Below are 24,324 nucleotides of genomic sequence, written 5' to 3' on the forward strand. Positions count from 1 at the left end.
GGCCCCAGGCCCAGGCATTCCGACTTCTGCTCTCCTCCACGGGCTGACCTTTCAGGCAGGTCAACTGTTCCAGCCCCACACCGGCCCCCTTCCCTTCCACCACCGAGGGGCTGCTGGGTGGGGGCTCCCACGTGCCTCAAGCAGTGACTCTCGGGAGCCTGGTGTGAAGATTCCAGACCAGAAAAGGCTGTGCTCTGAGACCAGGGCACCTGAGCTGCCATGGAGATGAGAGCTGACACCAGCACCTGACCTGTGGCCCAGCTCCTGAGCCGTGTGCCAAGGCCTCCACGCTGAGCCTCAGCGTTGCCATCTGAAAAATGGGGATGATGTGCTGAGGCATGAGGAAGTGCCCAGCACCTGATAAACAAGTGCATCTGGGGTGGCTCACAGGACCCAGAGTCAGAGACTCAGCCTCTGAAAATCGAGATGTAACTTTGCTCCACCCAGGGTTGTGGATCCGATGCCATGAGATCAAGGAGAGCCTAGCACCTGGGCCTTCGACAGGATGGCTGCGTCCTCCCTGCAGGCTCAGTGCCCCGCCACACCCACACCTGTTCCATCTCTGTGATCACAGAGCTCCTGTTGCTGGGCAGGGGCTGGCCTGAGGATGCAGACAGGTCACCCACAGACAGTAATGGGGCCGCCTGGCAGGAAAGTAGTGGCGGAGCCTGTGCTGGTGTGAGGTGTGGCTGGGTGTCCAGTCCATCTGCAGATGTCAGTCTCGTGGGCGGCCCTCAGCCCAGCCCAGCCCAGCCGAGTCCCTGCCCCTGGTGAGGCCAAGTAGCTTTCTGCTGGAGACCGAACACTTCTAGTAGGGTGCTCTTCTACCTTTATTGGGGATACGAAAGGCACCTCTCCCAGTCAAGAGGATCAACTGACAGGTGGGGGGGCCCAGTGCCTGGCGGAGCCCTGTGAGGGAGGAACAGAGGAAGGAGGGCAAGGCAGTGGAGGTCACAGGGGTCCCAGGAGCCACAGGCATCGCCGGAAGCCCCCTGGCGGCCTGGGGCTGGTGAGGTCTCCCCGCGTCACATGCAGCTTATCTGGACAGTGCGCTCTCAGTAGAGAGCCACAGGCCCTGCCCTCAACAGCTGGCCAACCCTTCGGGCTCCAAGGCAGGCACTGGGGAATGGGCCTGAGGCTGCGACAGAGACTTCTGCTGTCTCTAGCCCCTGGCCAGGCTTCAACAGGCAGTGTGGGCTCTGAAGAGGACTCCTCTGGGGGTGGGTCCCGGGAGGGGATCACTCAGGACAAGGGGAGTCACACTGGGCCACCAAGCGACCAGCCTCTCCAGCCTGGGGCCTTCCTGTCCTCAGCAAAGTCGCAGTGGTTGGTGGGGGTGGGAGGGGAGGCATGAGTGTCCAGGGCCCCAAAGTAGAACTCACTCACTCCCCCAGTTCATCCAGCTGCCTCCCACACTCCCAGGCAGCACGGCCCCAACCTCAAGGTGAAGAGAAGGATGCATGTGACAAGCCACCCCCAAGCAGCCTTAACACCAAAGCAGGGAGAGGCCCCCGCCACGGGGTGTGGGAGCAGCCGGGGCTCGGGCGGCAGGGCGCCAGGCCACACACTCATAAGGCAAACAGCATGTCGTCGTCTTTCTCCTGGGTCTTCTTTCTCGGGGCAATGCCAGGTGGGGGGCCTGGGGGCCCCTCGGTGGAGGGACTGGAGAGGTTGGGCAAACGATCGGCCACTTTGGCACGTTCTTCCAGGAACTTGTCGAATTCTAGAGCAACGAGAGGGAGGCTGGGGCTGGGCTCTGAGGCCAGGGCTGGGGAAAGGTGGGCAGGGCCAGGGTCTACTACCTTCACTGGTGACGCCCTTGGGCTCCTCCACGTCAGTCCCCTGACAAGGCAGAAGGAGAGAGGTTAGCTGCGGGCACGGCGGGGCGGGGCTCAGCTGCTGACCCAGAGGGTCCAGACCTCGGCCCCACCACTTTCTGAGCCACAGGGGCTTGGGTGGCACTTGACTCCTCTGAGCCTCAGTTCTCTGCCTGGGGACACTCATGGGGTTGTTGGCAAGCTAAAGTGGAGGACTTCTGGAAAGTGCCAGATGCAGGGTGTGGTGCCCTTGAGGGCACTAGTTCCTGCCCTTCCAGTGTCCAAAGGGATCGCAGACTCGCCCACAGTGGAGAGGCTGACACCCAAGCCTGTGTCAGCTACACATGCTCAATGAGGGGCCGGGCAGGGGGTGAGCCTTCACCCACGAGGCAGAACGGATGGACCCTGGGCAGAAACACAGTCTTGGCCACTTGCAGAAGGCGGCCTTGGAGCCGGGAAGTGCCCAGGCACCTGGTCCTTGGGTGCTCAGAATAGGGGGTGGGCTGGCAGAGGCTGGGGAAGAAACCTGGAAGGGGGCCTGGACTGACTGCCCCTCCTGCACACTGGGGGCTCTGGAGGAGGCCGGGCCCCCTTCTCCTAGCACAGCACCCCTGACAGCTGCCCATCAGTCTCTGCTCCGCACAATGCGGCTCCCTCTGGGCACCACTCCCCGAGCTACGCAGGTGCTGAGCTCAGAGCTCTCAGGTCCCTGCTGGCCTCGGCTGGCCCGTCTTGCCCACAGTGGGCCTTCACGTGGGCAGCAGGCTCGGGGCTGCGAGGAGTGCGCTGGGCCCCCCTCTAAGGTGAAGTACTGGGGAAGCGGCAGGGGAGGGGACACTAACCCTGCTCCCCTGCCCCCCCACCGGTCACTTCCTCATGGGAAAATGGGGGCCCCAGGTGAGGTGGGTGAGGAGCGGGCCCCACTCACCACGTCCGTGGACAGCCACTTCTCGATGTCCTCCATGAGGCAGGCCTGGGTGACAGGGATCTGGAGGGGAGGGCAGGGGTGAGGGGGGAGGGCAGGGCCCCTCACCAGCTCTGGCCCCGGGGGAGGCGCCCAGCCCAAGCCCCTCACTCCTGGGACGGGGCCAGTTGACCTGCCCGGCCCCCTCAGGACAGTCCCTCCAAGACCGCTCCGGCCCAGCTCCCTGGGACTCTGAGGTCTCCCCGAGTTCTGCCCGTTGTGCCAGGCTGTGGGCAAGGGGGATGTGGGCCAGCAGGCCGAGCAGGGGATGGAGAGGGGCTCCTAACAGCTGACACGAGATTATTCTAAGCCCAGGAAGTGGGCAGCCAGCCAGCAAGGCTGGGGCAGGGGCATGGCCGCGGGCTGTCCCCACAAGCCTCCGCAGACTCCGAGTTCCTGGTGGAAGTGGGCAGAGGAGGGCCCAGTGAGGAGGCAGGGGCTGAGACGACCAGAGGAGGCCAGGCTAGTGGATCCAGAGGTGATGTATCACTGTGGCTGCCACACAGCCCTGCACAGGGCAGGGCTGAGGGCTGGTGTGGGGTCTTCCCACTTGTAAAACATCTGAAGAATCCAGAGGTTATGGGCCAGACTCCGGGGTCAGAGAGACCAGAAGCCGGCTAGGCCCCTGCACTTGGCGGCAGGTGATTTAGCTCCTCTCACCCTCACGGCTCGTCTGTCGTTAGACAGGATGACAGTACCTACTGTCCAGGTCGCTGTGAGGATTAAAGGGACGAGGGAGGTAAAGAGGGCAGCACCGCGCCCGGCACAGGGCAGACGCTCGGGAAATGTGAGCTACCACTCAGCTACTCTGAGAAACAGGGAGAGCGAGTCCTTCTCCAACCAAAGCCAGCCCAGGCCGCAAGCTCCGTCCTCAGCACCGAGACCCCGGAGGGGGCGGGGGCACCAGAGAAGCGGCAGAGCTGACTTCCCAGCAGCACCAGCAGCAGCAGCAAGTTCTCTGGGCTGCACCCTCCAGCTCCCTCTGCCGGCACTCGGCCCAGACCCAGACGCGCCCCGGGCACCTCCCAGCTGCCAGAGGCACTGCCCAGGCCTTGCTCCGAGGCAGCACCGAGGGGCCGTGGAAGCAACAGCAGAGGGAGCGGGACTGTGCTGGGCGCCGGGTGGGGCCCACAGGCCCCCAGCCGGCCCCACAGGCCCTTGGCCGACCCCGCAGGCCCTCAGCCGACCCCACGCTCCTCTTGTGATGCCGGTACCACCTGGGCAGGCCCCCTGCGAGTGTTTCTGGCCCCTCCTCACCATGCCTTGTCTCACCATCCAGTCACTGAGGCTCTTCTCACTGCCGCCTCCCATCTGGGTGAGAGAGGGTCACGCTGAGGGTGGTGGGGAGGCCAGGCCACTGGTGTACTGGTAGCCTCCTCCAGCACAGGCCTGCTACTGCCTCAAGAGCCTGTATATGTATGTATGTATATATGTATGTATGTATGTATGTATGTATGTATGTATGTGTGTGTGTGTGTGTGTGTGTGTGTGTGCTACTGCCTCAAGAGCCTGTATATGTATGTATATATGTGTGTGTGTGTGTGTGTGTGTGTGTGTGTGTGTATGCCCATGTTTGTGTAGATGTGGTGACCGGGGAAAGGGATCAGAAAGGTGTGGTGTGTGTGTGTGTGTGTGTGTCCATGTTTGTGTAGATGTGGTGACTGGGGAAAGGGATCAGGAAAGGTGTGGTGTGTGTGTGTGTGTGTCCATGTTTGTGTAGATGTGGTGACTGGGGAAAGGGATCAGGAAAGGTGTGGGGGGTGTGTGTGTGTGTGTGTGTGTGTGTGTGTGTCCATGTTTGTGTAGATGTGGTGACCGGGGAAAGGGATCAGGAAAGGTGTGGTGTGTGTGTGTGTGTGTGTGTGTGTCCATGTTTGTGTAGATGTGGTGACCGGGGAAAGGGATCAGGAAAGGTGTCTCCCCGTGGGGACCCCAGAGTCCTGGAAGAGTGGGGCAAAGCCTCCCGCCCTTTCACCCCACAGATCCCGGGGGTGTGTGCTGAGCAATCCTAGGACGGAGTAGGCAGCCCCCCACTGGCTCTCAGGGGGTTCTGACGGGCACCCAGTGTCAGGAGCTGTACCTGTTTCCCCTCATGTTTGTCAATGGGCAAACAGGAGATGCCCAGGGCCCCAGAGCAGATGGATGGTGGAGGAAGCCTAGGGTCCTGGCTCCTGGCCCATCACCCCGTGATCGTCTTCCCAAGTCAGACAGACCCAGCCTGGGGCCTGGCACAGGCCATCCAGCATCCTTACCTCCCAGGATTCATTAACCCCTGGGGGCAAACACCAGCCGATCACCTACAGGGTTGGCACTTGATTCTTTTCTGTACTTCGCTGCCTGTTTTGACAGCTGAGAGGGAGAAAGCCTTAGCCCTCAGCCAGATCTGAGCATCTCGGGAGCAGATGTTTATGACCTGATTTATGATTTCCTTTGGAGGAAGTCATACCCTGATTGGGGGAACTCACTTAAATCTCTCAAGTCATCAAAGATGAACTTGTCAGCATCTGCTTTTCTGCAGGCAGAGGTGTGTGTGTTTCCGCCCCAAGGCTGATGGCAGGTGGGGCAGCAGCCAGGAGACCTTGTCCCAATGCTCGTCAGGTCCCTGAGCTGCTCTGTGCCCCTAGTGGGTGACATCTGTCCTCCATCACCCCAATTCTACAACAGGAAGGCATACTGCTGTGAGGTCAGTCTCTGCCCACGGGAGACCAGGCGGCGGGGGAGGGACGTGCTCCCCAACTGTCCGGACTCATCTGGATTCTTGGAGCCAGAGTGATGGCCCATGGAAAAGGAAGGTTGAGCATGGGAGCAAGCCTGCTCCGTGGAGCTCTGCAAGTCATCTGGGGCTCTCATTACCAGCACTGGTTTCCATGCTGGACAGACCAACGGCTGTGAGATTGTGGGCAAATGACCTTAATTCTAAGCCCTGGTGTCTCCTCTGTAAGTGAGGACGACCACACTGCAGTGCTATGAAGTTAAAATGTTTCACTACATGCCAGGCACTGTGCGGAGGATGTGAGATCTGTGGTTTCACTCACCCTTCTCTGGGGCCTGGCTTTCTCATGTGCAAAGGGGACACCTTCAGGGTTTGTGTGATGACTTAGTAAGTGGAGGACACAGAATGCTCACTCAGCAGGGGACACAGGGTGCAAGTGGGAGGCTCTGAGACTCGGGGCTCTCCGCGTGGTGGCAGATCTACAACACACCTAAGGGGGCAACACACCTAGGTGTGTTGTAGATCTGCCTGCCCTGGGCCTCAGATCTCCCTCTCCCTCACTGGGCCTGCCCTGTTCTGACTTGGCAATGACTCCTGGGGCACTGGGGATGCACCTGGGAACCACCCCCCTGCATCTCCTGCGCCCCCCTCCCCACTCCAGAGGACAGGACAGCTTCCACAGCCTCCTGACTGCTCTCCCAGCTTCCAGGCTGGGTCCTCCTAAAATGAAGCCAGATAAACGTCCCCTTTCCAACCCTTGCCCCAGACTGCCCAGGGCTTCCACCTCAGGCAGGAGAAGCCAGTCCTCCCAGTTGCCCCTCAGGCTTTACCTCCCAGCGCCCAGTCCCACCTGCGCTCTGAAGCCCTGTGCTGTGACCAAGCCCCTCCTTGGCCCCGCTGTTCACTGCACCTGCCTCTCTGGTGCCCGGGTCCTGAACGTCCTAACCACCTTTCTCTGCCTGAAAGGCATCCACAAACAGACTCAGAGGCACAGGAGCTGTCCTCGGAGCTCCTGCCAAAGGGGCGAGTGGCTGGCAGAGTGTGCTCAGTGTGGCGAGTGGCTTCACGTCACGCACACCAGCAGTTAGATGGAATAAAAGCAGCGCCTTTGGGCGCCTCCCTGTGGTTTCAGGGTCTGTCCTCCAGTCCCTCTCTGTCCACATGCCTGCAGCTAACAGCTCTCTAGAGGGGCAGCGAGGCTGAATACCAGCTTAGATCCAAGTCAGTGCCAAGCCCCTCCCATCCACTCTCTCACATCTCCTGTCATAAACCAAGGGCACCACCAGGCAAGCACTGCCCAGCCTTCCTCTGGACAGGCCCCAGGGTGGCCGCAGGGCCCCTCTGCTTACCGCTCCAGTGCTCTGCTGCCGGGCATCCAGGGCTCCAGCCAGGCCATCTGTTGCTTGAGGGGCTTCATATTTTACCCTGAAATACAGAGGCCATCGTGGCCATTACCTGCCACCCTCACTGTACCAGACATGCCAGCCGACGTGAGGAGGGAGGGGGTTGGGTAGGCAAGGGCTGGACCCACATTCTGTGTGGACTTGGGAGGTGCCTGGGCAGGGTTTCTCGGAGGGGCACCAATCTGCAGGACTGCCTGGGGATGGAGGAAAGAGTCTCCTTTCCTGCCTTTGGGAACCTGGGACAGACATGTGACCTGCATGACAGGCAGAGCAAGGCTGGAGAAGCGAGGGAAAGTGTTGGGGGCCAGAGACCAAGACCACCGACCTCCTGTTCCCGAATCTGGCCACACTACAGGGATGAGCACAGCGTCCCAGACCCTGTGGTCATGGAGAGCTCATATCTAGACCCTCTCCAGAGCAGCCCCCACTGCATAATTTCAGAATCTGTGGTTCTGTGAAGGCTGCGTGTGAATGGGGGAACCCCACTCTGCAGCTGAAAACAAACCTGCAGACGGTGGGTCAGGATTCTGCATGTACTTGGGGATGCCAGCCGCGGCAACTGGGAGGAAATGCTGGGGACACTGTACCCTCAGTGGGTACAGTGGGCAGAGGAGGACGGGGAGGGAGGTGTCTGCTGTGTCTCCAGTGAAGGCTCAGGGGGAGTGGGAGGAAAGTCCATGCTAACAAGGGGGCTGGTGTCTCCCTGGCTGCTACAGGGAGGGCATCCAGGGAGGCCTTGGGGACGTGGCCCTGCTGCTTGGGAACAGCTGTCATTCTTGCCCTGAACTGCCAGCAGAGAGAAGGTGAGACTGGGTCAGTCTTTTTTTTTCTGGTGGTCATGCCATGATATGTGGGATCTAGTTTCTTGACAAGGGATCGAACCTGTGCCCTCTGCATTGGAAGTGTGGAGTCAATCACTGGACCATCAGGAAGTCCCTGGGTCAGTTGTTGAGGCGAAGATGAGACTCTTGGGATTCCAGCCTCAAAGGAAGGCCCTGCGCCGTTAGGGAGGAGGGGTCTTCCTCCAGACGGGGCGGGTGGGGAGCTCCTCACACTCTGCTGGAGCTGGGCTGGACCAGCGCAAGCAGAGCACACGTAGCTCTGATAGTGCCAGCCTGCCTCCCTGGGCACTGGGTAGGCTGGCACTTAAAGGGGCCTCTAGAATAAACCCCCAAATTCTCAGGCAGCCTCTCTGAAGAATGGAGGTAGCCAGGAGGGCGCGGGAATCGACGAGTTAACCCTGTCACACGGTTCACCACACAAGGGGGCTGGGGCCAACCAGAAAACTGGGTGTCTCACGCTATCCCTGCCTCTGACCCTTGGCATGAGCTGATCCACAGCCTAGCACTGCGTGGCCATGATCCACCGGCAGGCTACCTCCCACCCCCAAGAGACTGCAGGCTCTTGAAAGCAAGCCCAAGGTGCTTTTCTCTGGCCTTCAGGGCTCCCCAGAGCAGGGACAGGACAGCGGCAAACCTCAGCCGGCCGGGGCTCTCAGGCGGGCCGCCCTTCTGGCGGCAAGTCCCACCAGACTCATTAGCCTCCAGCCACACAGCAGCCTCACTGTGCCCCGACCTCCAAGGTGACCGTGCGCCGCTGGTCCCAGGGCACCTGGGCTTGGGAACACAGACTCTGCCCCAGACTCCCGGGTTCGGCTCACAGCGCAGGGCTGGTAGGCCAGGGGGTGGGGCTGTGAGCAGCCCTATGAGCCAGCCTGGCTACAGCCTGCCAGGTTTCACTGGCCAGTGTGGATGGGGGACCCCGGGCCCTCTGGAGGCCCCCCAACAGTCCCCAAGGGGGCCAGAATGGAGCCTGCCGAGAAGTCCCCTTAGTTCAGCACTCTCTGTGGCTGTCCATCCTGGTTGCCCCGGGGTTATAAGCAAAAGGCTGGCAACAACCCCGAGCAAACCCTGTCCCCTGACCAGCCTGTACGGAGCTGGTCCTGGGAATCTGGCCTGGTGGACACTTGGCCACGTGGCCTCCGCTGCTGAAAGCATCTCCCTGAAAATGGACAGTCCTGGGAAGCATAGAGCCCCAGCTTGAGGGCAGGGTAGGCAGACTTGAGTGGGATAATGCAACTTCTCTGGAAATTAAGGCTGGTTACAGAATAGCAGAAATCACTGGACCAGCCCCGAGGGCTTGGTACATGGTGTACAGTGCAGTGGGGAGCTAGGCTGGGTTGGAGACGCTGTTTTAGAACCAGACAGTCTGGGGTTCCCAACGCTGTCAAACATTAGCAGACTGAGCCGGGGCAAATGACCAGCCTCTATGAGCCGCTGTTTCCTCATCTGCTCGGCTGTGTGAGAGTCTGGGACCAAGCTGGTCATCACCCAGTGGGCGTCCCTCCCTCATCCACCCCAGGCTGTGTAGGGCTAGCTCGGGGGGAAGAACTCTGCCATCCTGAAGGCGTGCAGGTGGGGTTGGTGTGCCCACCCACACGGCGAGCTCAGGGACCTGAGAGAGGCCCCCGCTGACAGCGGGTGACCCAAACCGCAGGGGCCCAGGGTGGGCTTCAGCACTCACTCTTTGCGTTGGTCAGCCAGCGAGCTGCCCCGTGTCAGCGCAAACATGTCAAACTCGTCTTCCAGTCGGCCAGAGGCCTCCAGAGACTGCAGGCCAGCCCTCACGCTGCTGGAGCCCAGGTCTGTGGGGACAGAAAGACCGCATGAAGGGTCTGCCTGGCTGTCCTTGGACACTGAGTCGTGGCTGAGCTGCTTCCTGCCAGGCCCAGGTTGGTTCTGGAGAAGCTGGGCAACTTGGAGTGGGGGCAGGGTGGGGCGTACGGATGGGACAGGCCACCTGCTGGCTGAGGGACACCGGGCACCTCACCTCCTCTCTCTCAGTTACTTCTGAGCAGGCAGCCGACAGCAGATTAAGTGACGGTGCTGATGGCTGACGTGTACCAGGAGCCCATCCTGGGCCTGGCCTGGTCTAAGCCCGCTCTGTACATAAGCTTATTCAGGAGAAAAGGGGCACAGGGTGTCCACGTGACGTGTCCAAGTTCACCAGATGATCCAGGGGCAATCACACAACAGTGGGGTTTCTCAGATCTAAGCAGGCTCAGCAGCTGTGGGGCTGCGAGGGAGAGTCCCCCATGATCTGTCCTAGCTGTGCAGCAAGATTTAGCAGGGGACCCAGGAGAAGTGGGGGCCGACATTCTGCTGTGGGCACTCCAGCTCCAACTGTGTAATGGGAGGGCACCCCAAGAGCTGCAGGGGTACCCATGCTATGTAATGTACCCCGGCCAGAGCCCCCAACACTGCACTTACTCATTTCTGCCAGCTGGGACGAGAGACTGCCGGTGGCTACAGGGTCAGGGCCCATGTCGATCAGGTCAGGGGCTGCCTCGGCCTCACTTGGGGCCTGTGGGGAGGGGAGAGGCCACCGTCACCCTCTGGCCAGAGCTGCAGCCTCATTCCCTTCTGCCCTGAAGCACGGGCACCTGCATTCTTTGCCTGAGGGTGTGTCATTAGGCTCCCTCCTCCCCTCCTCACCCCCAGCAGCTATGACCGGGAGTCAGGGAGTCTTTCTTCCTCCCCTTGGCCTATAGCTCAGCTGGACCTGCTGGGAGGTTTGCAAGGCCCTGGGGCATCAGCTGCTGGCAGAACCTTGTTTAGCCTAAAGGGACAGTGACAAAAACACTTAGAAGGAGCCTTCTCTAAGAGCCTGGCTAAGAAGACACATTCTAGCCAGGATACCGGGGGAGGGAGGTGGGCACAGCCCTTCCTGTCATTAATACGGAGAAGCTGCCTCTTACCTTGGTGGTCTGGCCTGTTCGGAGGCGTTCAAACCTATGGGACAGAAAAGACCTGGGTCAAGGAGACAGACTAAGAGGGTCCTCAGCACAGCCAGGCCAGAGCTTTGCCCACTGCAGGTCTTGAAACCCATGGAATGGGTCACAAACAGGGTGATCACTGGCCAGGTTTGCCCTGGACGATCCAGTTTATGCTCTAGGGGAGTATTAGCAGGGTGCCTCTTTCACTAGCAAGTGTCCCAATTAGATGACCAATTATTTAGTTACCTTAGCTACAACCAGCATTAAACAAACAACAGGCACAGACTAGAGAGGAAAAGGAAAAGGGGTGCACGCACATAGTAAAGGTGTGGATTTTTTTGGACCTTGTTTGGTAACATACTTCTGTGCATGTGGTGAGTGTCTAAAGTGGTGTTAAGGAGGACACGCATCTCTTACACTACTTCACGGAGACACTTAAACCACCCTAGACAGGCCAAGTTGCTGCTGGGTGGGCTAAAGACCTCGGTCTAGGATCTGCTCTTGTCCTGGTTCTGTCCCTCACTGTGTGACCCCAGCTTAATTATATCACCTCTGAACAATTAACAAGGGGGTGACAGTGCAACCTGCCTTCCAGGTGTGAGGATCAAGCAAAGACACAGAGGAGGAGTGATTATAAACCGGAAACAACCAAACACGAGGTCCGATGAGTGGGTGGCAGAGGGGTCCTGGTCACCTCGAGACTGGGCCCACGGGCCACCCCCAGCCCATACCCCTAGTGGCAGGGGCTCTTGGCTCCACCGGTCTAGTGAGCAGGAAAGGCTGGGCGGATGTTATCTGTTGCAGCCCCATCCCCTTCACCTGATTCAGAATCACTGAGCAAGTGTCTGCTGATGGATAAACATATGAAATGAACTGGGAGCCGGAGGCAGCAGGCATAATTAGCACCGGTGCAGTCAGCCTGCCTGCCGAGGCCCTTATAGGAATAACTGCACGGGCTGTCGGGTACCTACAAGGGATCACAGCTTCGCTGTACAGAGAGGAGAGTGGCGGTGTGCCGTCTCTGCAGGCCCAGCCCCTACAAGCTCCTCTGGGGAGCTGCTTCCCATTTCCCATGACCCTGGTGGGACTGCCAGGATCAAGGGGGCCTCTCCCCTCCCACTCCTGTGGGCACAGGAAGCTGAGCCAATCGGAGTGTCTCCCGGGGTGCTGACTCTTGGACAGAATGATACCCCCCAAGTGGGCAAGTGTTTGGAGCCCATGTATTCAGGGTGACACCCTGGGATCACGGTCCAGGCATTATTGTCCCGAGACCCCTGAGCCACCCTGGCATCTGCCCTTCTGCCCCCTTGGGAGAGCTCACTGTTTTATTCTTCTTTGGGCTCTGAAAGCTACCCATTCAATAAAGGCTGTTCTCCTCATGACTTCTTTTTCTGCTTAAGTTAGCCAGAAGCACTTACCGAGTTTGCAATCAAGGAGCCCTAATTAAGTCGTCACTTGTCCAAGGCCCCAGAGCCAGGCAGTGGGGGCAGGGTGGGGTGGGGGTGCAGGGACAGCACAGGCCTGTTTGGCCGTGGGCGCATGCGCTCAGCCACCACTGACGCCAGCCCGGAGGCGGGATGCAGGCACAGAGGTGACAGGAGAGGAGGGGCTGGGGGAGGGTGGGCACTGTGGCCTGCGCTGGATGAAGACAGTTGAGAGTGTGCACTGGGTGGCTGGCCTGGTGTTTGAGGGAGATGAAAGGTCAGAGGGTGTGAACAGAGGAGAAGGTGGGTTGGCGGGCCAGACGCGGGGCTACCGTTCGTGGCGCAGGAAGACGTTGTTGAGATTGTCATTAACGATGAGCAGCTCCTCGGTGAGCTGCTCGTTGGCGATGCGGGGGATGAGCTCTAGGACCCGCTGCTGCATGGCGCGGCACGTCCGGTTGAGCTCCTACCAGGGAAGGAAGAGAGACAACCATGGCCATGTGGAGCGAGGCTGTCCTTTCCGGACGCCCGGCCCTGGGCGCGCCATGGAGAAGCAGCGGTCTCCACACTGGACTTGAGGCTGCAGGGAACAGCTTTTGGACGAGCACCGGCGTCTCATTTCTAAGGGTGGAGCGCACTGGACATGGCCAAACGGGAGCTGTGCTGTGGTTTAACCTGGCTCTGTCGACGGAGCTCCTGCCACCACCTCCAGTACGGGGAAAGGTCGAGCTGGTGAGCTGCCTGTTGGAACACCTGCCACTTCTCAGGGGGCACTCAGGTTTTTTGTGACCAAAGCATAAAAAATGAACTGGATGATCCAACTATCATCCACAAACCCTGATTCTGAACTTCTGCCTCATTACTCTAATTTCTTTTTTTAATGCCTTTTATTTTGGAATAATTTTAAATATGCAGAAAAGTTCCCAAGGTGAGAGAGCACAGGGGTTCCTGTAAACCCTTCACCCAGACTCTCCTTACCTTAGTTCTGTCAAACTTAGCGTTGTCAAAACTAAGACCTTAACATGGGCACACTGCTATTAACTAAACTACAGGCTTGACTCAGATTTCACTAGCTTTTCCACTAATGTCCTTTTCCCCTCTGTTCCACAGTCCCACACTGCATTTAGTCACCAGGTCACTGACTGACTTTTAATCAGTTAGTGTTATGTATTTAAGCTTGTTTGGGAAAAAGAAAAAAAAAATTAGAAGCTGCAGCAATCACAGGCTTTTCATTTGTAGGACTGAGCACTTCCTTCCTCAGGGGCCCACCACCAGGTGGACGGGGACCCAGGTTAGAGTCTTGAGGTCTCAGCAAACAGCTGTTGGGCACTGTGGACTCAGCCACGAGCCAGACTTTTCTCTTGGCATCATGAAGACCACTGACTTTGGTTCTTTGCAGACCATGTTGCCCCTCCCCAACTTAGACCCTCTCCCGGGATTTCGTCTCCCCTCTGAGCGTGGGGCAGGGCAGCCCGGACTCCTTCCAGCATCCCATGGGCCTCCCCTCTCCTCCCCCCATGACTAAGTACACTGCGCCTTTGTCCCCACTTCCTCGCCTGCCCCTCTCAAGAGCGGAAGAGCAGCAGTTGGAGCCAGGGCCCTGAGCTCATACCCCAGCTCTGCTGATGACCAGCTCTGTGACCCTGGGCATGTCCCATGGCATCTCTTTGTCTCAGCAGTTTGCTGACCTGGGACATGGAGACAGTAAGAGTACCTACCTTATGGGGGGAAAGGGGAGGATTAAGTGAGTGAACCTGTATCACGTATCCACATCAGAACCTGGCACATGGGACATGCTCAGCACGTGTCAGTTGTCCGAGAGTCACCCCTGCTTGCCAGCCAGCCTCCTGGGGCCACAGAATCACTCACACCTGCACGGCCCTGGCATGAGACATCTGAAATTAACTGCACTACAGTAATCCTGTCGCTTCCCAACTCACTCAGGCTTTTGTCATTTACTCCTCATGTTTGTGGGTTCACTCAATGCTGAGACTCCGACTGCACTCCTCCCCCCGGCTCCTGCACTAAGGTAAGGGCCACACAACTCAGCTGGGCTCGGGGACAGAGAGATGACCCAGCTCTGCCCACCAGAAACGCGAGGGTCCAGCAGGAAAGTCACCAAGTGAGTTGATCACATCAAGCCCTCTGTCCCCTCACAGGTTCAGGTGACTCCTGGGCCTCGGGGGTCCCCAGGGATGACCTCCATGGGGAGGGTGCCTTTTCCCACATACAGCCCCTTCATGCCCAGCTGGGGGTGGGACCCTGGGGATATCACCTGACATATGGGAGCCCTGGCCCGTAGATCCCAGCTCACGCCTGCCTGCTAGGCTTCCTCTTCTGATGGATGGAAACCTCACCTTCCAGCCTTCCTCAAGACACTGTTTGGGAGCTATGTGGAACCAGGCATAGGAAGGGGGGTTTACATGCAAAGCCTTATTTAATTCTCACCCCAAATGGGTTCCATAAAAGCAATCTTACATATGAGGAAACTGAGACAACAGGGGCTTTACTGTTCCCACCATCAAGTGGTAGAAGCTGAGTTCCAATCTGATAGAGCCCAAAGCCCCTGGTTTTAACCTCTCCCACTGTGACCCAGGAGCCCAGAGTCGCCATGGAAACTGCCTTGCAGGTGAGGAGCGGGGAGGCTGAGCCTGCCACTCACCTGTAGCAGCTCCAGGTCCGCTGGCTCCGTCTGGGTGGGCACCAGCTCAGTCAGCATCTCTGACATCACCCTCACGTTTCCGCTCACCATCTCCAGCTCGCTGCGCAGCTTCCCGATCTGGAACACACGGTCGGTCTTGCTGAGTGAGGCTAGGGTCCGGAGCCGCTGCCCCTCCCAGAGCCTGGCACCATTAGCCCAACCTGCCGGCACCCTCTCCAGGCTCCTGGGCCACAGGCCTTGTGCCAGGAGGCCTGAGGGGGGCTTGTTCCCACCCCCACCAACCCGCTTACAGAGGTGCTACCAACCGTTACCATCTCCACGCCTGGGTGCCTGGAGCAGGGAGAGGCCAGGAGGAAAGAAGCTGAGCGCTCTAGCATCTCATGGGTGCCGGCACCTAATGAGGCCCTGAAGGGCAGTTCCCTCGAGGGGAGAGGAGGGAGGCCGTCCTCCCAGGACGGGGTTCTGTCTTGCTCCGGCCTGCTCTGGTGTCCCAGATTCTACCGAGCGTTAAGTCCCAGTGCCACCCCCCACCTGAACATGCATGTGAGAAGATTCTCAACAATCAGGGTCCCAGTCCTGGCTTGGGAAACAGCTGCACATCAGTCGCAGAGTCTCAGCACCCAGGTGAGGTGACGGAAGGGCCCTGGTGGAGCATCTCACACCGTGGGCTCTGCAGGGTGGCTCGTGTCCTCATGGACAACGTGGACACTGTGAATGTCCAGGAAGGGACCCCTGTGGATGTTGCCAAACATGACCTGGTTGGTGAACCCTTTGATCACAGGCTGTTTCATGAGTCTAAGATTTACTGGCCTACGTTTTGAGAAATGCTGGATGTATTCTTAATTGGGTGACCCAGTTGATTTCAGAATACAAGTGTTATCATATAAATTCATGGTGCCTGTGAAGGCAGTTGCCATTCTGATCACCTCTAAGTGATAAGCGTTTATCACTTAGCACGTATATTGCTAGTTAACTCTGACCACAGTCTCATGAGACAGGTATCACTACTCCCACCCGTTATAGATGAAGAAGTGGGCCTGCAGACACAGTCACAGCAGTCTGCCAGCACCTTCCAGACCTGTGAAATGTTTGGTACATTTGGCCTGTTTAATGAAGGCTCTTGGTAGAAGCGAGTGGAAAAACGACTGATCACGATCCCTGTATGTCTGGGTCAGATGGGACCTAATTACAAGGAGTCTGGGAGTTACATCAACATGTCCCAAAAGACTGATGGGCCCTCTGAAATTAAATAGACTACTCGGTCTTGTTTAGTAAGGATGTTCTTCCACTGGACATAATTAGTCTTAGTCTACACAGAGGCCAGACTACAGGCAAACTGGTTAAAATTATAACCAGGTAAGATCAGTTTTGTCACCCTGCTTATTTAACTTATATGCAGAGTACATCATGAGAAATGATGGGCTGGATGAAGCACAAGGTGAAATCAAGATTGCCGGGAGAAATATCAATAACCTCAGATATGCAGATGATACCATCCATATGGCAAAAAGCAAAGAAGAACTAAAGAGCCTCTTGATGAAAGTGAAAGAGGAGAGTGAAAAAGTTGGCTTAAAGCTCAACATTCAGAAAACTAAGATCATGGCATCTGGTCCCACCACTTCATGGCAAACAGATGGGGAAACAGTGGAAACAGTGGCTGACTTTATTTTTTGGGGCTCCAAAATCACTGCAGATGGTGACTGCAGCCATGAAATTAAAAGATGTTTGCTCCTTAGAAGAAAAGTTATGACCAACCTAGACAGCATATTAAAAAGCAGAGACATTACTTTGCCAACAAAGGTCCGTCTAGTCAAGGCTATGGTTTTTCCAGTGGTCATGTATGGATGTGACAGTTGGACTATAAAGAAAGCTGAGCACCGAAGAATTGACGCTTTTGAACCGTGGTGTTGGAGAAGACTCCTGAGAGTCTCTTGGACTGCAAGGAGATCCAACCAGTCCATCCTAAAGGAGATCAGTCCTGAATATTCATTAGAAGGACTGATGCTGAAGCTCAAATACCATTACTTTGGCCACCTGATGTGAAGAACTGACTCATTTGAAAAGACCCTGATGCTGGGAAAGAACGAAAGCGGGAGGAGAAGGGGACGACAGAGAATGGGATGGTTGGATGGCATCACTGACTCAATGGACATGAGTCTGAGTGGACTCCGGGCGTTGGTGATGGACAGGGAGGCCGGGCGTGCTGTAGTCCATGGCGTCGCAGAGTCGGACACGACTGAGAGACCGAACTGAACTGAGATCAGTTTTGGATCACAGGGTGATTTTACAACTTTTATGCACCTTTTACTATTGGGCCTATTATTTATTAGGAAAACTTTTCTAGTAATATTTGTAACTCTGGGGATTGACTTCATAACTTGCTAGAAGTACAGAATTAAATAGGTTTGGGTGTGAAGGCTATTGATAAGCTTATTTGTTTCTGAGGCTAAACAGTACTGTAGACATTTGTAAAACACCTCAGAAGTGATACCCACGGTGCGCAGGCCATGACCGACTCCCATCCACACTAAACTGACCAAACACCCAGAGCTGCTGGACATGGCTGTGGATGTCCCTCGCAGGACAGAACCAATGGCGCTGGTCTCAGGGGCAGCAGGGACAAGCGGCATGGTCTCAAGAAGGAAGTCCTGCAAAGTTACTCATGGGGCGCCAGAAAACCCTGCCCAGGACTGGCCTCCAGGATCATATGCTACATACAACCCCAATCCTCTTCTTAGGGCTTGATGGGAAGTATCATGGTGTGAGACAAGGGTTTAACATTTTTTCTGTGCAGATGTTTGAGAACCATTATTTTAGTGAGAACCTCTATTCAAATGAAATCTTATGTGAGCACCTGAGCAAACCCTAGCAGGGAATGCAGCTGCGGTGGATGAGGGGCTGTCTGCTGAGTCTTTCCTCTTCCTGGCATTGCCCAGAAAGCTCCACAAAGGGTACAGTCTGGAGAAGGGCCTGGGTGCAGGGCAGAGCCTGCCTGGAGTCACAGACTTGGGCTTGAATCCTGGCCCTGTCTTCATTGGGCTGTGTGGCTCTGGGCAAGTTAACTGACCTCTCTGAGCCTCATCTCCCAAACAGTGAGCCCCTGTGGGGCTGCCTGAGGACTGGGTGGAGTACTTCCACACTGACAGGGCCCCCTCCCTAATGTGCGGGGAGGTGCCGGGTCTACGGCCTGACTTGCATGGCTGTGACCCAGGTTTGATTACCTGCTCAGGGGTCGGCGTTATGGGTGTGTCGCTCGGGAGTAGGGCCGAGGTGGGCAGGGGTGTGGTTTGTTGGTTAGAGTCCCCTCGATGGCTGGTGTCAGTGCCCATGGAATTCTGTCCTGACTGTGTCTCTGAGTTGAACACGGTCTAGAAGGCAACAGGCTGAATCAGCAAGGCTGGAAGATCAGGGCCCCCCAGGAAACAGCCACAGAACCCCTCTGGGGTGACCCCCGCCACCCCTGCCACTGCCCCTCACCCTCTGGGGCGTGTGGATGGGCGACAGCATGTCCAGGTCAGTCATGGGGAACTCCAGGCCCTTCCTCCGCAGGTCCTCGTAGACGGCCACCACACCCGTCAAGTCGGGCGAGCTGCGGAACGCGTCAGCCCAGGACTGAGAGGGGACAAGGGGACAGGGTTGATAACCACTGCTCAGTGGCTCCTCTGCAAGCCTGCCTGCCACCCCCAGGGAGCAGAAATTCCCTCCTGGACTTGCTGGTCCTTTGGCAGCATCACCCGGGCAGCCAGGCCTCTGCCAACTAGGCTCCCTCATTCAGAAGTACCGTCTGTAGATGAGCAAGACGGCCCCAGTGAGAGAAACCAAAGTGGACAGACAAGCAGCAGCACTGAGGGGGGCGCCTTCTCCCAACCTGCCCCGGGCTGCCTGCACTCACCTGGATGAGGGTGAGCACCTTGTCGTGCACGATGGTGGGCGGGTTGTTTTTGGGCAGGATGGTCCTCACTAGCACACCCTCCACAAAGTCCTGGCTGGCCACCAGCACGTGGAAGCGGTGCCCACAGTTCTTGACGCAGGTTTCCAAGACCTGGATGCCGTGTGGTGCCCATGAGCACCCGGCAGAGGAGGGGGAGGACCCAGGACCCCACCCTCACCCCCCACCCACACCCCAGCATAGAGACCCAGCAGAGGGTGCGGTTTTCTAAAGTGAGACCCAGAACATGGAGGAGCAGGGACGATGTTGGATTCAGGGGCTGGGTGGCTTGGGGGTGAGCCTGGGGTGGGCAGAGGGCTGAGTACTGGCTGCAGGTCCCAGGCTGAGTGGCCTTGGTGCCCACAGAATCCTGTTCTGAGGCCGTCTCTGAGCTGAGCACAATCTAGAGGGAGGTGGCTCTCCAGGTGGAAAGCAGAGAACTTTCACTGAAATGGTGATCCTGTGGCCTGGGAAAAAGGTGTTCAACTTCCCTCCCCACTCCTGCCCCCACTTCCTGGCAGGAGCTGCCTTTGACTTTCAGTTCAGTGGATTAATCCAGATATAAGTACTGCCTGGGGGAGGCAGAGACAGCGCCCTCCCAAGCCCCCTCCCCAGCCAAACCCATCCTGACTGCCAGGCTGCCAGCTTATGTCTGTCCTGCCCTGCTGTGGGCAAGGACTGGCCTTGGCCTCTGACACTTGCATTATGTTTATTTTTCAGGGCCAATTAGTCCACGTGTCAATGGGAGCTCAGCTTGGGCACTGCCCCCCAGAGGCCCATGTGCAGCGAGCTTCTGTGTCACCGGGCAGGCCCTCTGCCCACGTGCTCCATGACGGGCCCTCCACGGCCCTGCTGTGTCTGTTCCCCACACCAGCAGGCTGGAGAGAACTTTTCCAAATAGCCTCTCTTGTCACTCCGTATTGGCCAGCTGTGTAGACAGGCCAGTTTTTTGCCCACAGCCCCATAGCTCGGCCAGTAAAAAATCTGCCTGCAGTGCGGGGAACCTGGGTTCAATTCCTGGGTTGGGAAGATCCCTTGGAGAAGGAAATGGCAGCCCACTCCAGTGGGCTCCAGTTTCCTTGCCTGGAGAATCCCACGGACAGAGGAGCCTGACGGGCTACAGTGCATGGGGTCACAAGAGTTGGGCATGACTTAGTGACTAAACTGCCACCACCTGGAAGAGGGGCCCCAGGATGGCTGGGAGTCCCGCCAGGCCCCTGGTGGACTGTGGTCCCCCATGGATGGAGGGATGCGGCACTCACCGTGAGAGCTAACATCACCTCGTGGAAGTTCTTGTTCCCCACGATTCTCTTCTTCACGGCTCGGAAGGCATCTTTGGGACTGGGCAGACGGACAAAAGGAAGGATGGGTGGAGGATCACAACCTCCTTATCCAACAGGGAGGCTGCATGCCTGACATCAGGAGGTGCTGGGAGACGGGAACGGCTCTCATCCACCCAGGGGGAGGGGGGTGGGTGGGTGTGGGAGCCAGGGAAGCCTCCTCCTTCTCCGAGGCCTGCAGCTGAGCGTGAAGGGTGGGATGGTGTCAGCTGCAAGGAGTGGGGGAAGTGGTTCAGGTAGTAGAGGCAGCAGTCTGGACCAGGCCCAGGTGGGGAGGAGATGAAAGGCCACCACATGTGGGGCAGGTGAGGGAGGGGCTGGCGAGGCCTGTGGTCACAGTGGGGAGGGGAGCGCGGCAGCTGCTCTCTCTGCTCCACCTGCAACCCCACAGCTGTCCCCATGCCTCACCCCCGTGTCTCTGTCCCTCAGCCCTGCGCAGGGGAGAACCACACTGCCTGGGCTACTCCGGCCTAAAAGCCTCTGTGGCCCACAACTTGCACACCTACCGAGTAAAGGCCCAGCTGAAATCCTGCTGATTCATGACCCTTTCCCTGTCCTCATCTCCCGGCTGCATTTGCCCCGGGGGGCTGCCTGGCTAGAGAGGACGCCCCCTAGAGGCCGGGGTGGGGGGCAGCATTTTCCTCTGACACTTTGCCTTCCCAGAGCCCGGCGTGCTGCAGGAGCTCAAGCAACACTTCTAGGCTGGGGAGGGCGGGAGGGGGCTATCGGTGCCAAATCCACCAGAGGCAATGTAGGAGAGTCGGGAACCCTGACGGGGGCTCCCTGACAGGAGAGAAGCGGGCAGCCAAGGCTTCCCGGGAACAAACCTGCGTGGGGGGCGGTGATGACATAGGTGACACGGGGTGAAGGACCACACGGCCCCGGCCGGGGAGGGACCCTGCCCCTGGGGTGTGAGGGCAGTTTTCAACCCAATGCCCTGGGGCAGCAACTCAGCCGCCCTTGGGGCTCCAGCCTGGGAGAAGCTGGTTTCTATTCCTGGCGTGGCCGCTCACCTGTGGCCACCTCAGCGCTCTGAAGGGATGAGTCTCCACTTCTTACCGAGCGAGCACAGAAGGGGCGCAGCGCTGGGAACCAGCAAGTCTGGCCCGGGTCCTGCAGCTACGGGCCCGAGGGTCTAGTCCTAGTCTACAGGCCCGCGGGTCTAGTTCCCCGCCAGGGCACAAAGGGGACGACAAGAAGGCCGCAACCCAAGGTGGCAGCAGACAAGAGACAACGGCTTAGATGACAAGCTCAGTGAGGTCAAGGGTCACGTCTGCCCCGCTCACTGCTGGATCCCCTGGGCCTTGCGCAGAGCCTGGAACTCAGGAGGTACTCACATCAACAGCAGCTGAACAAGTATGACCCCAGTTCTGCCGATGTCTACTGCGAGATGGGGACTTGCTTCTCTAAGGACACGGCAGTGATCTCCAGCCCCAAAATTCACCACCGGGCTCTGTGAGGTTTTCTGCCTCAGTCCTTTCTCTCGGTGGACCCGCCACCTGCCCACCCCTCTCCTCCACACTTAGGAGTCCAGATGCAGGCGGGCGTGTCCCCTCCCAGCACCTCGGCAAGCCCAGGGCACACGGCCGGGGAACTGGAAGGCTCTGGTAGCCACTGAGCGCTCCTGACTGGCCCTGACCGTGTGCCACAGACGCCCACAGACTTCTTGGCTCCGAGGTGGGTGCTGCCCATCTGCTCCCTCCACATGGTGAGGGAGCCCTCACAGGGCAACTGGACCACCGCAGGGAGAAACAGGGGGAGCGCTGAGAGCCTGCTACAACTGCCGAGCCTCATTTTCCAGACAGAGGCCTCCTCTGGTAGCTCCTCCGGTGGTGGTCATCACACCCCTCCCACCTCATCCCTGGTTTTTCCTGAGGACAGTAACCCTGTCCCTTTCTCTGTTCCCCTCAGGCCCTTGGAGAGAAAAGAGCTTTGTCTCTGAAGACAAAGACCTGGGGAGGTATACAGTGATTTGCCTAAGGTCACACGCCGGTGAGCAATGCTAGTCAGAGCCGGGGAGCTGGGACCACGGCACCTGGCCCACACCACGTGCTTCATTGGGACGCCCTGACCCCGAGCAGGAGGCCGTGCCCCACGCTCCGGAAACACTAACTCTGCCCAGCCTCTCTCGGTTCCGCTGCACATTCACTGGCCCCCATGTGATCCCGAACTTCCGTGCTGCTTTCAGATTTTAAGGAAACAAAAGTCTGTCCCTGCTCACAGGGGAAGCTAGGCATCCCTGATGCACAGTCCCGCCCATGGCATGCAGAGGGGGCTCGGGGCCACCTCCATATTCTAAGAGCCTCTGGCTGGCTTTGTCCTGTGAAGATGCCACGCAGGTGATGTCCCTGCAAGAGCAAGTTGGCTGTGCTGCGGCCACTGGGTGGGCAGCACCCAGGGGCCAGCTGGCCGGCTGCACACCGGGCATCTCTGGGCCTCTCACCCACCTGATGAGATGGTCAGACTAGATCACGGTTCTGAAATGTTTAAGATGAGCTGCAGTGGCCGCCCCTCCTGCCTCCCTCTCCCCCCACGGTCCTCACCCTTCCTCGGTCTCATTGATGATGTCACAGATCTCCATGTTGAGTGCCCAGTCCTCACTCTGCAGGGAGCCATCCGTGGCTTTCTCTGAGGACAAGAAATCACAGGTCACAGAGGTGTGCGGGGGTCCTGGATGGACAAACTCAGACAGCGGGAGTAGGGAGGACAGCGCCTGCTCTCTGGGCACCGAGGTGGGCCAGAACCATGTATATGGTGTCACCTTCATCGTCCCATTTCGTCTCTTAATTCTTACAGTAGCCATGCGAGGCCAGGAGGGACGCCCCGGCTGAGTCTACCACGTGGGCAGCAGATGGATTCAGAGGCCTGGCCTCAGCCTGCTTGTTTTTGACATGACAATAGAGAGACAGGGTTTGGTTTTATGCTTGTAAATAAGTGTTCTTTCTTGACTTCTTAATTATCTTTGGACTTGGAAACCCTTCTTAGGTTCAAAGTGTAAAAAGTTTCAAAAAGACATCGAATGGCGAGTCAATCGACCTGCCTCCCCTGCCCCCAGCTCCCTTTTCCTCTCTCAGTTTCCTCTCAAATCTCCCAGCGATGTTCTTTATCTCCAGAGATAGGGACACGGGGTTTTAAATCCTGACTCTGTTACCAAAAGGCCTGGCCATGGCCTCCTGCTTTGAGTCAGCTCATCTACAAACAGGTGGACACCGAGCCGCCCTGCAGAACCGCGCAGGGGAATCTGGTAATGCAAACCAGCATCGACAGGTACTTGGTGCCAAATGGGTGCTCATGGGTGCTGATGGGTCTTTTTCTTTTTTTTTAAATTGAGGCAAAAGTCGCACAAAATAAAATTCACCATTTCAGTGGCATTTAGCATATTCACAAAGGTATACAACCACCCTGTCTGTCTGGATCTTAGGGTGAGGTCTCCAGGTAGCTGGCTACGAGATTCTCCAGGCCCAGTGAGGCCGTGTTTAGGGGGCCTTTGCTGTAAGATCTGCCAAGTGTGCTCTAGTGTGAGAGGTGGTGGGTGGACAGCGAACAGGAAGGGAAAATCCTAGGATGTTCAAAAACATTCTTCAAGAGTGAAGCGCCAACCTTGCGTCACACTGCCTGTTTTCTCTGACCTTGCACCTTCTAGGTTCCATCCACACACAGACCTAGCTTTAAAAGAAGCTGCAAAAAATAAAATAAAATAAAATAAAAGAAGCTGCAGCAGAGCGCACATATCCTGCTCATCTCAGGCGAGAGTCTGCCCTGCATGTTACACCTGCGCGTCTGTCAAGCACGCACACGAGTGTTAACCACTGGTTGGATCAGTGGTTAGGACACTAGTCAAGATCCCACGTCATGGCTGAGTTCTCAGCTTGAGAGCCCTGCTCCAGGCCAGGAGCACCCCTGCCTGTAGCCTTGGTGCATCCCCGGGCACTGCACAGTGGGGTGTCTCCCAGGAGCCCCGATGGACCAGGCACCCAGAGCTTATTACACACGATGGTGCAGGGGAGGTTCCCGCACCACCCTGCTCAGGGGGTGACATGCCAGGCCTGCTCTAGGCAGCGGGGATGCAGTGTGGACAGATGGACATGGTCCCTGCCTTGTGGTGCTCAAAGAGGCCGAGCTCTCGGGACAGATGAGCAGGCTCTGTGGGACTGGTCAGGGCTCTCCTCCAGCCGGCAGGCAGTCCCATCCTGTGGGCAGAGCCTGGGCTGGGCTGGCATAGTCAGATCCCTAGAACAGTGGCTTCCATGCTCTTCGTTTGGAAACTGGCCTGACTTCAGCTCCACCCTGGGGCCCCC

At 57.8% G+C, this 24,324-nt stretch overlaps 1 protein-coding gene across 3 annotated transcripts in view; it reads right to left on the reverse strand.

The window, feature by feature from the left end:
* Window positions 1-812: 812 nt before the first annotated feature.
* Window positions 813-24,324, reverse strand: part of TOM1 (target of myb1 membrane trafficking protein) — a 38,988-nt gene continuing 15,476 nt past the window's right edge. For 2 of the 3 annotated variants that reach the window (XM_043882688.1, XM_043882690.1), the window contains exons 2-16: window positions 22,570-22,654; window positions 19,949-20,027; window positions 18,651-18,800; window positions 18,236-18,370; window positions 17,980-18,126; window positions 14,759-14,875; window positions 12,429-12,562; window positions 10,655-10,688; window positions 10,167-10,260; window positions 9,421-9,541; window positions 6,844-6,919; window positions 4,039-4,092; window positions 2,746-2,805; window positions 1,803-1,842; window positions 813-1,723 (exon numbers count right to left, since the gene is read on the reverse strand). In XM_043882688.1, coding sequence (XP_043738623.1) covers window positions 1,569-1,723; window positions 1,803-1,842; window positions 2,746-2,805; window positions 4,039-4,092; window positions 6,844-6,919; window positions 9,421-9,541; window positions 10,167-10,260; window positions 10,655-10,688; window positions 12,429-12,562; window positions 14,759-14,875; window positions 17,980-18,126; window positions 18,236-18,370; window positions 18,651-18,800; window positions 19,949-20,027; window positions 22,570-22,654 — 1,481 coding nt within the window. In that variant the 3' untranslated portion in view covers window positions 813-1,568. The remainder of the gene's footprint in view (window positions 1,724-1,802; window positions 1,843-2,745; window positions 2,806-4,038; window positions 4,093-6,843; window positions 6,920-9,420; window positions 9,542-10,166; window positions 10,261-10,654; window positions 10,689-12,428; window positions 12,563-14,758; window positions 14,876-17,979; window positions 18,127-18,235; window positions 18,371-18,650; window positions 18,801-19,948; window positions 20,028-22,569; window positions 22,655-24,324) is intronic. The other variant, XM_043882689.1, reaches the window with a different exon arrangement.

The sequence above is a fragment of the Cervus elaphus genome, chromosome 22, assembly GCF_910594005.1.
Source record: "Cervus elaphus chromosome 22, mCerEla1.1, whole genome shotgun sequence".
Classification (NCBI taxonomy): domain Eukaryota; kingdom Metazoa; phylum Chordata; class Mammalia; order Artiodactyla; family Cervidae; genus Cervus; species Cervus elaphus.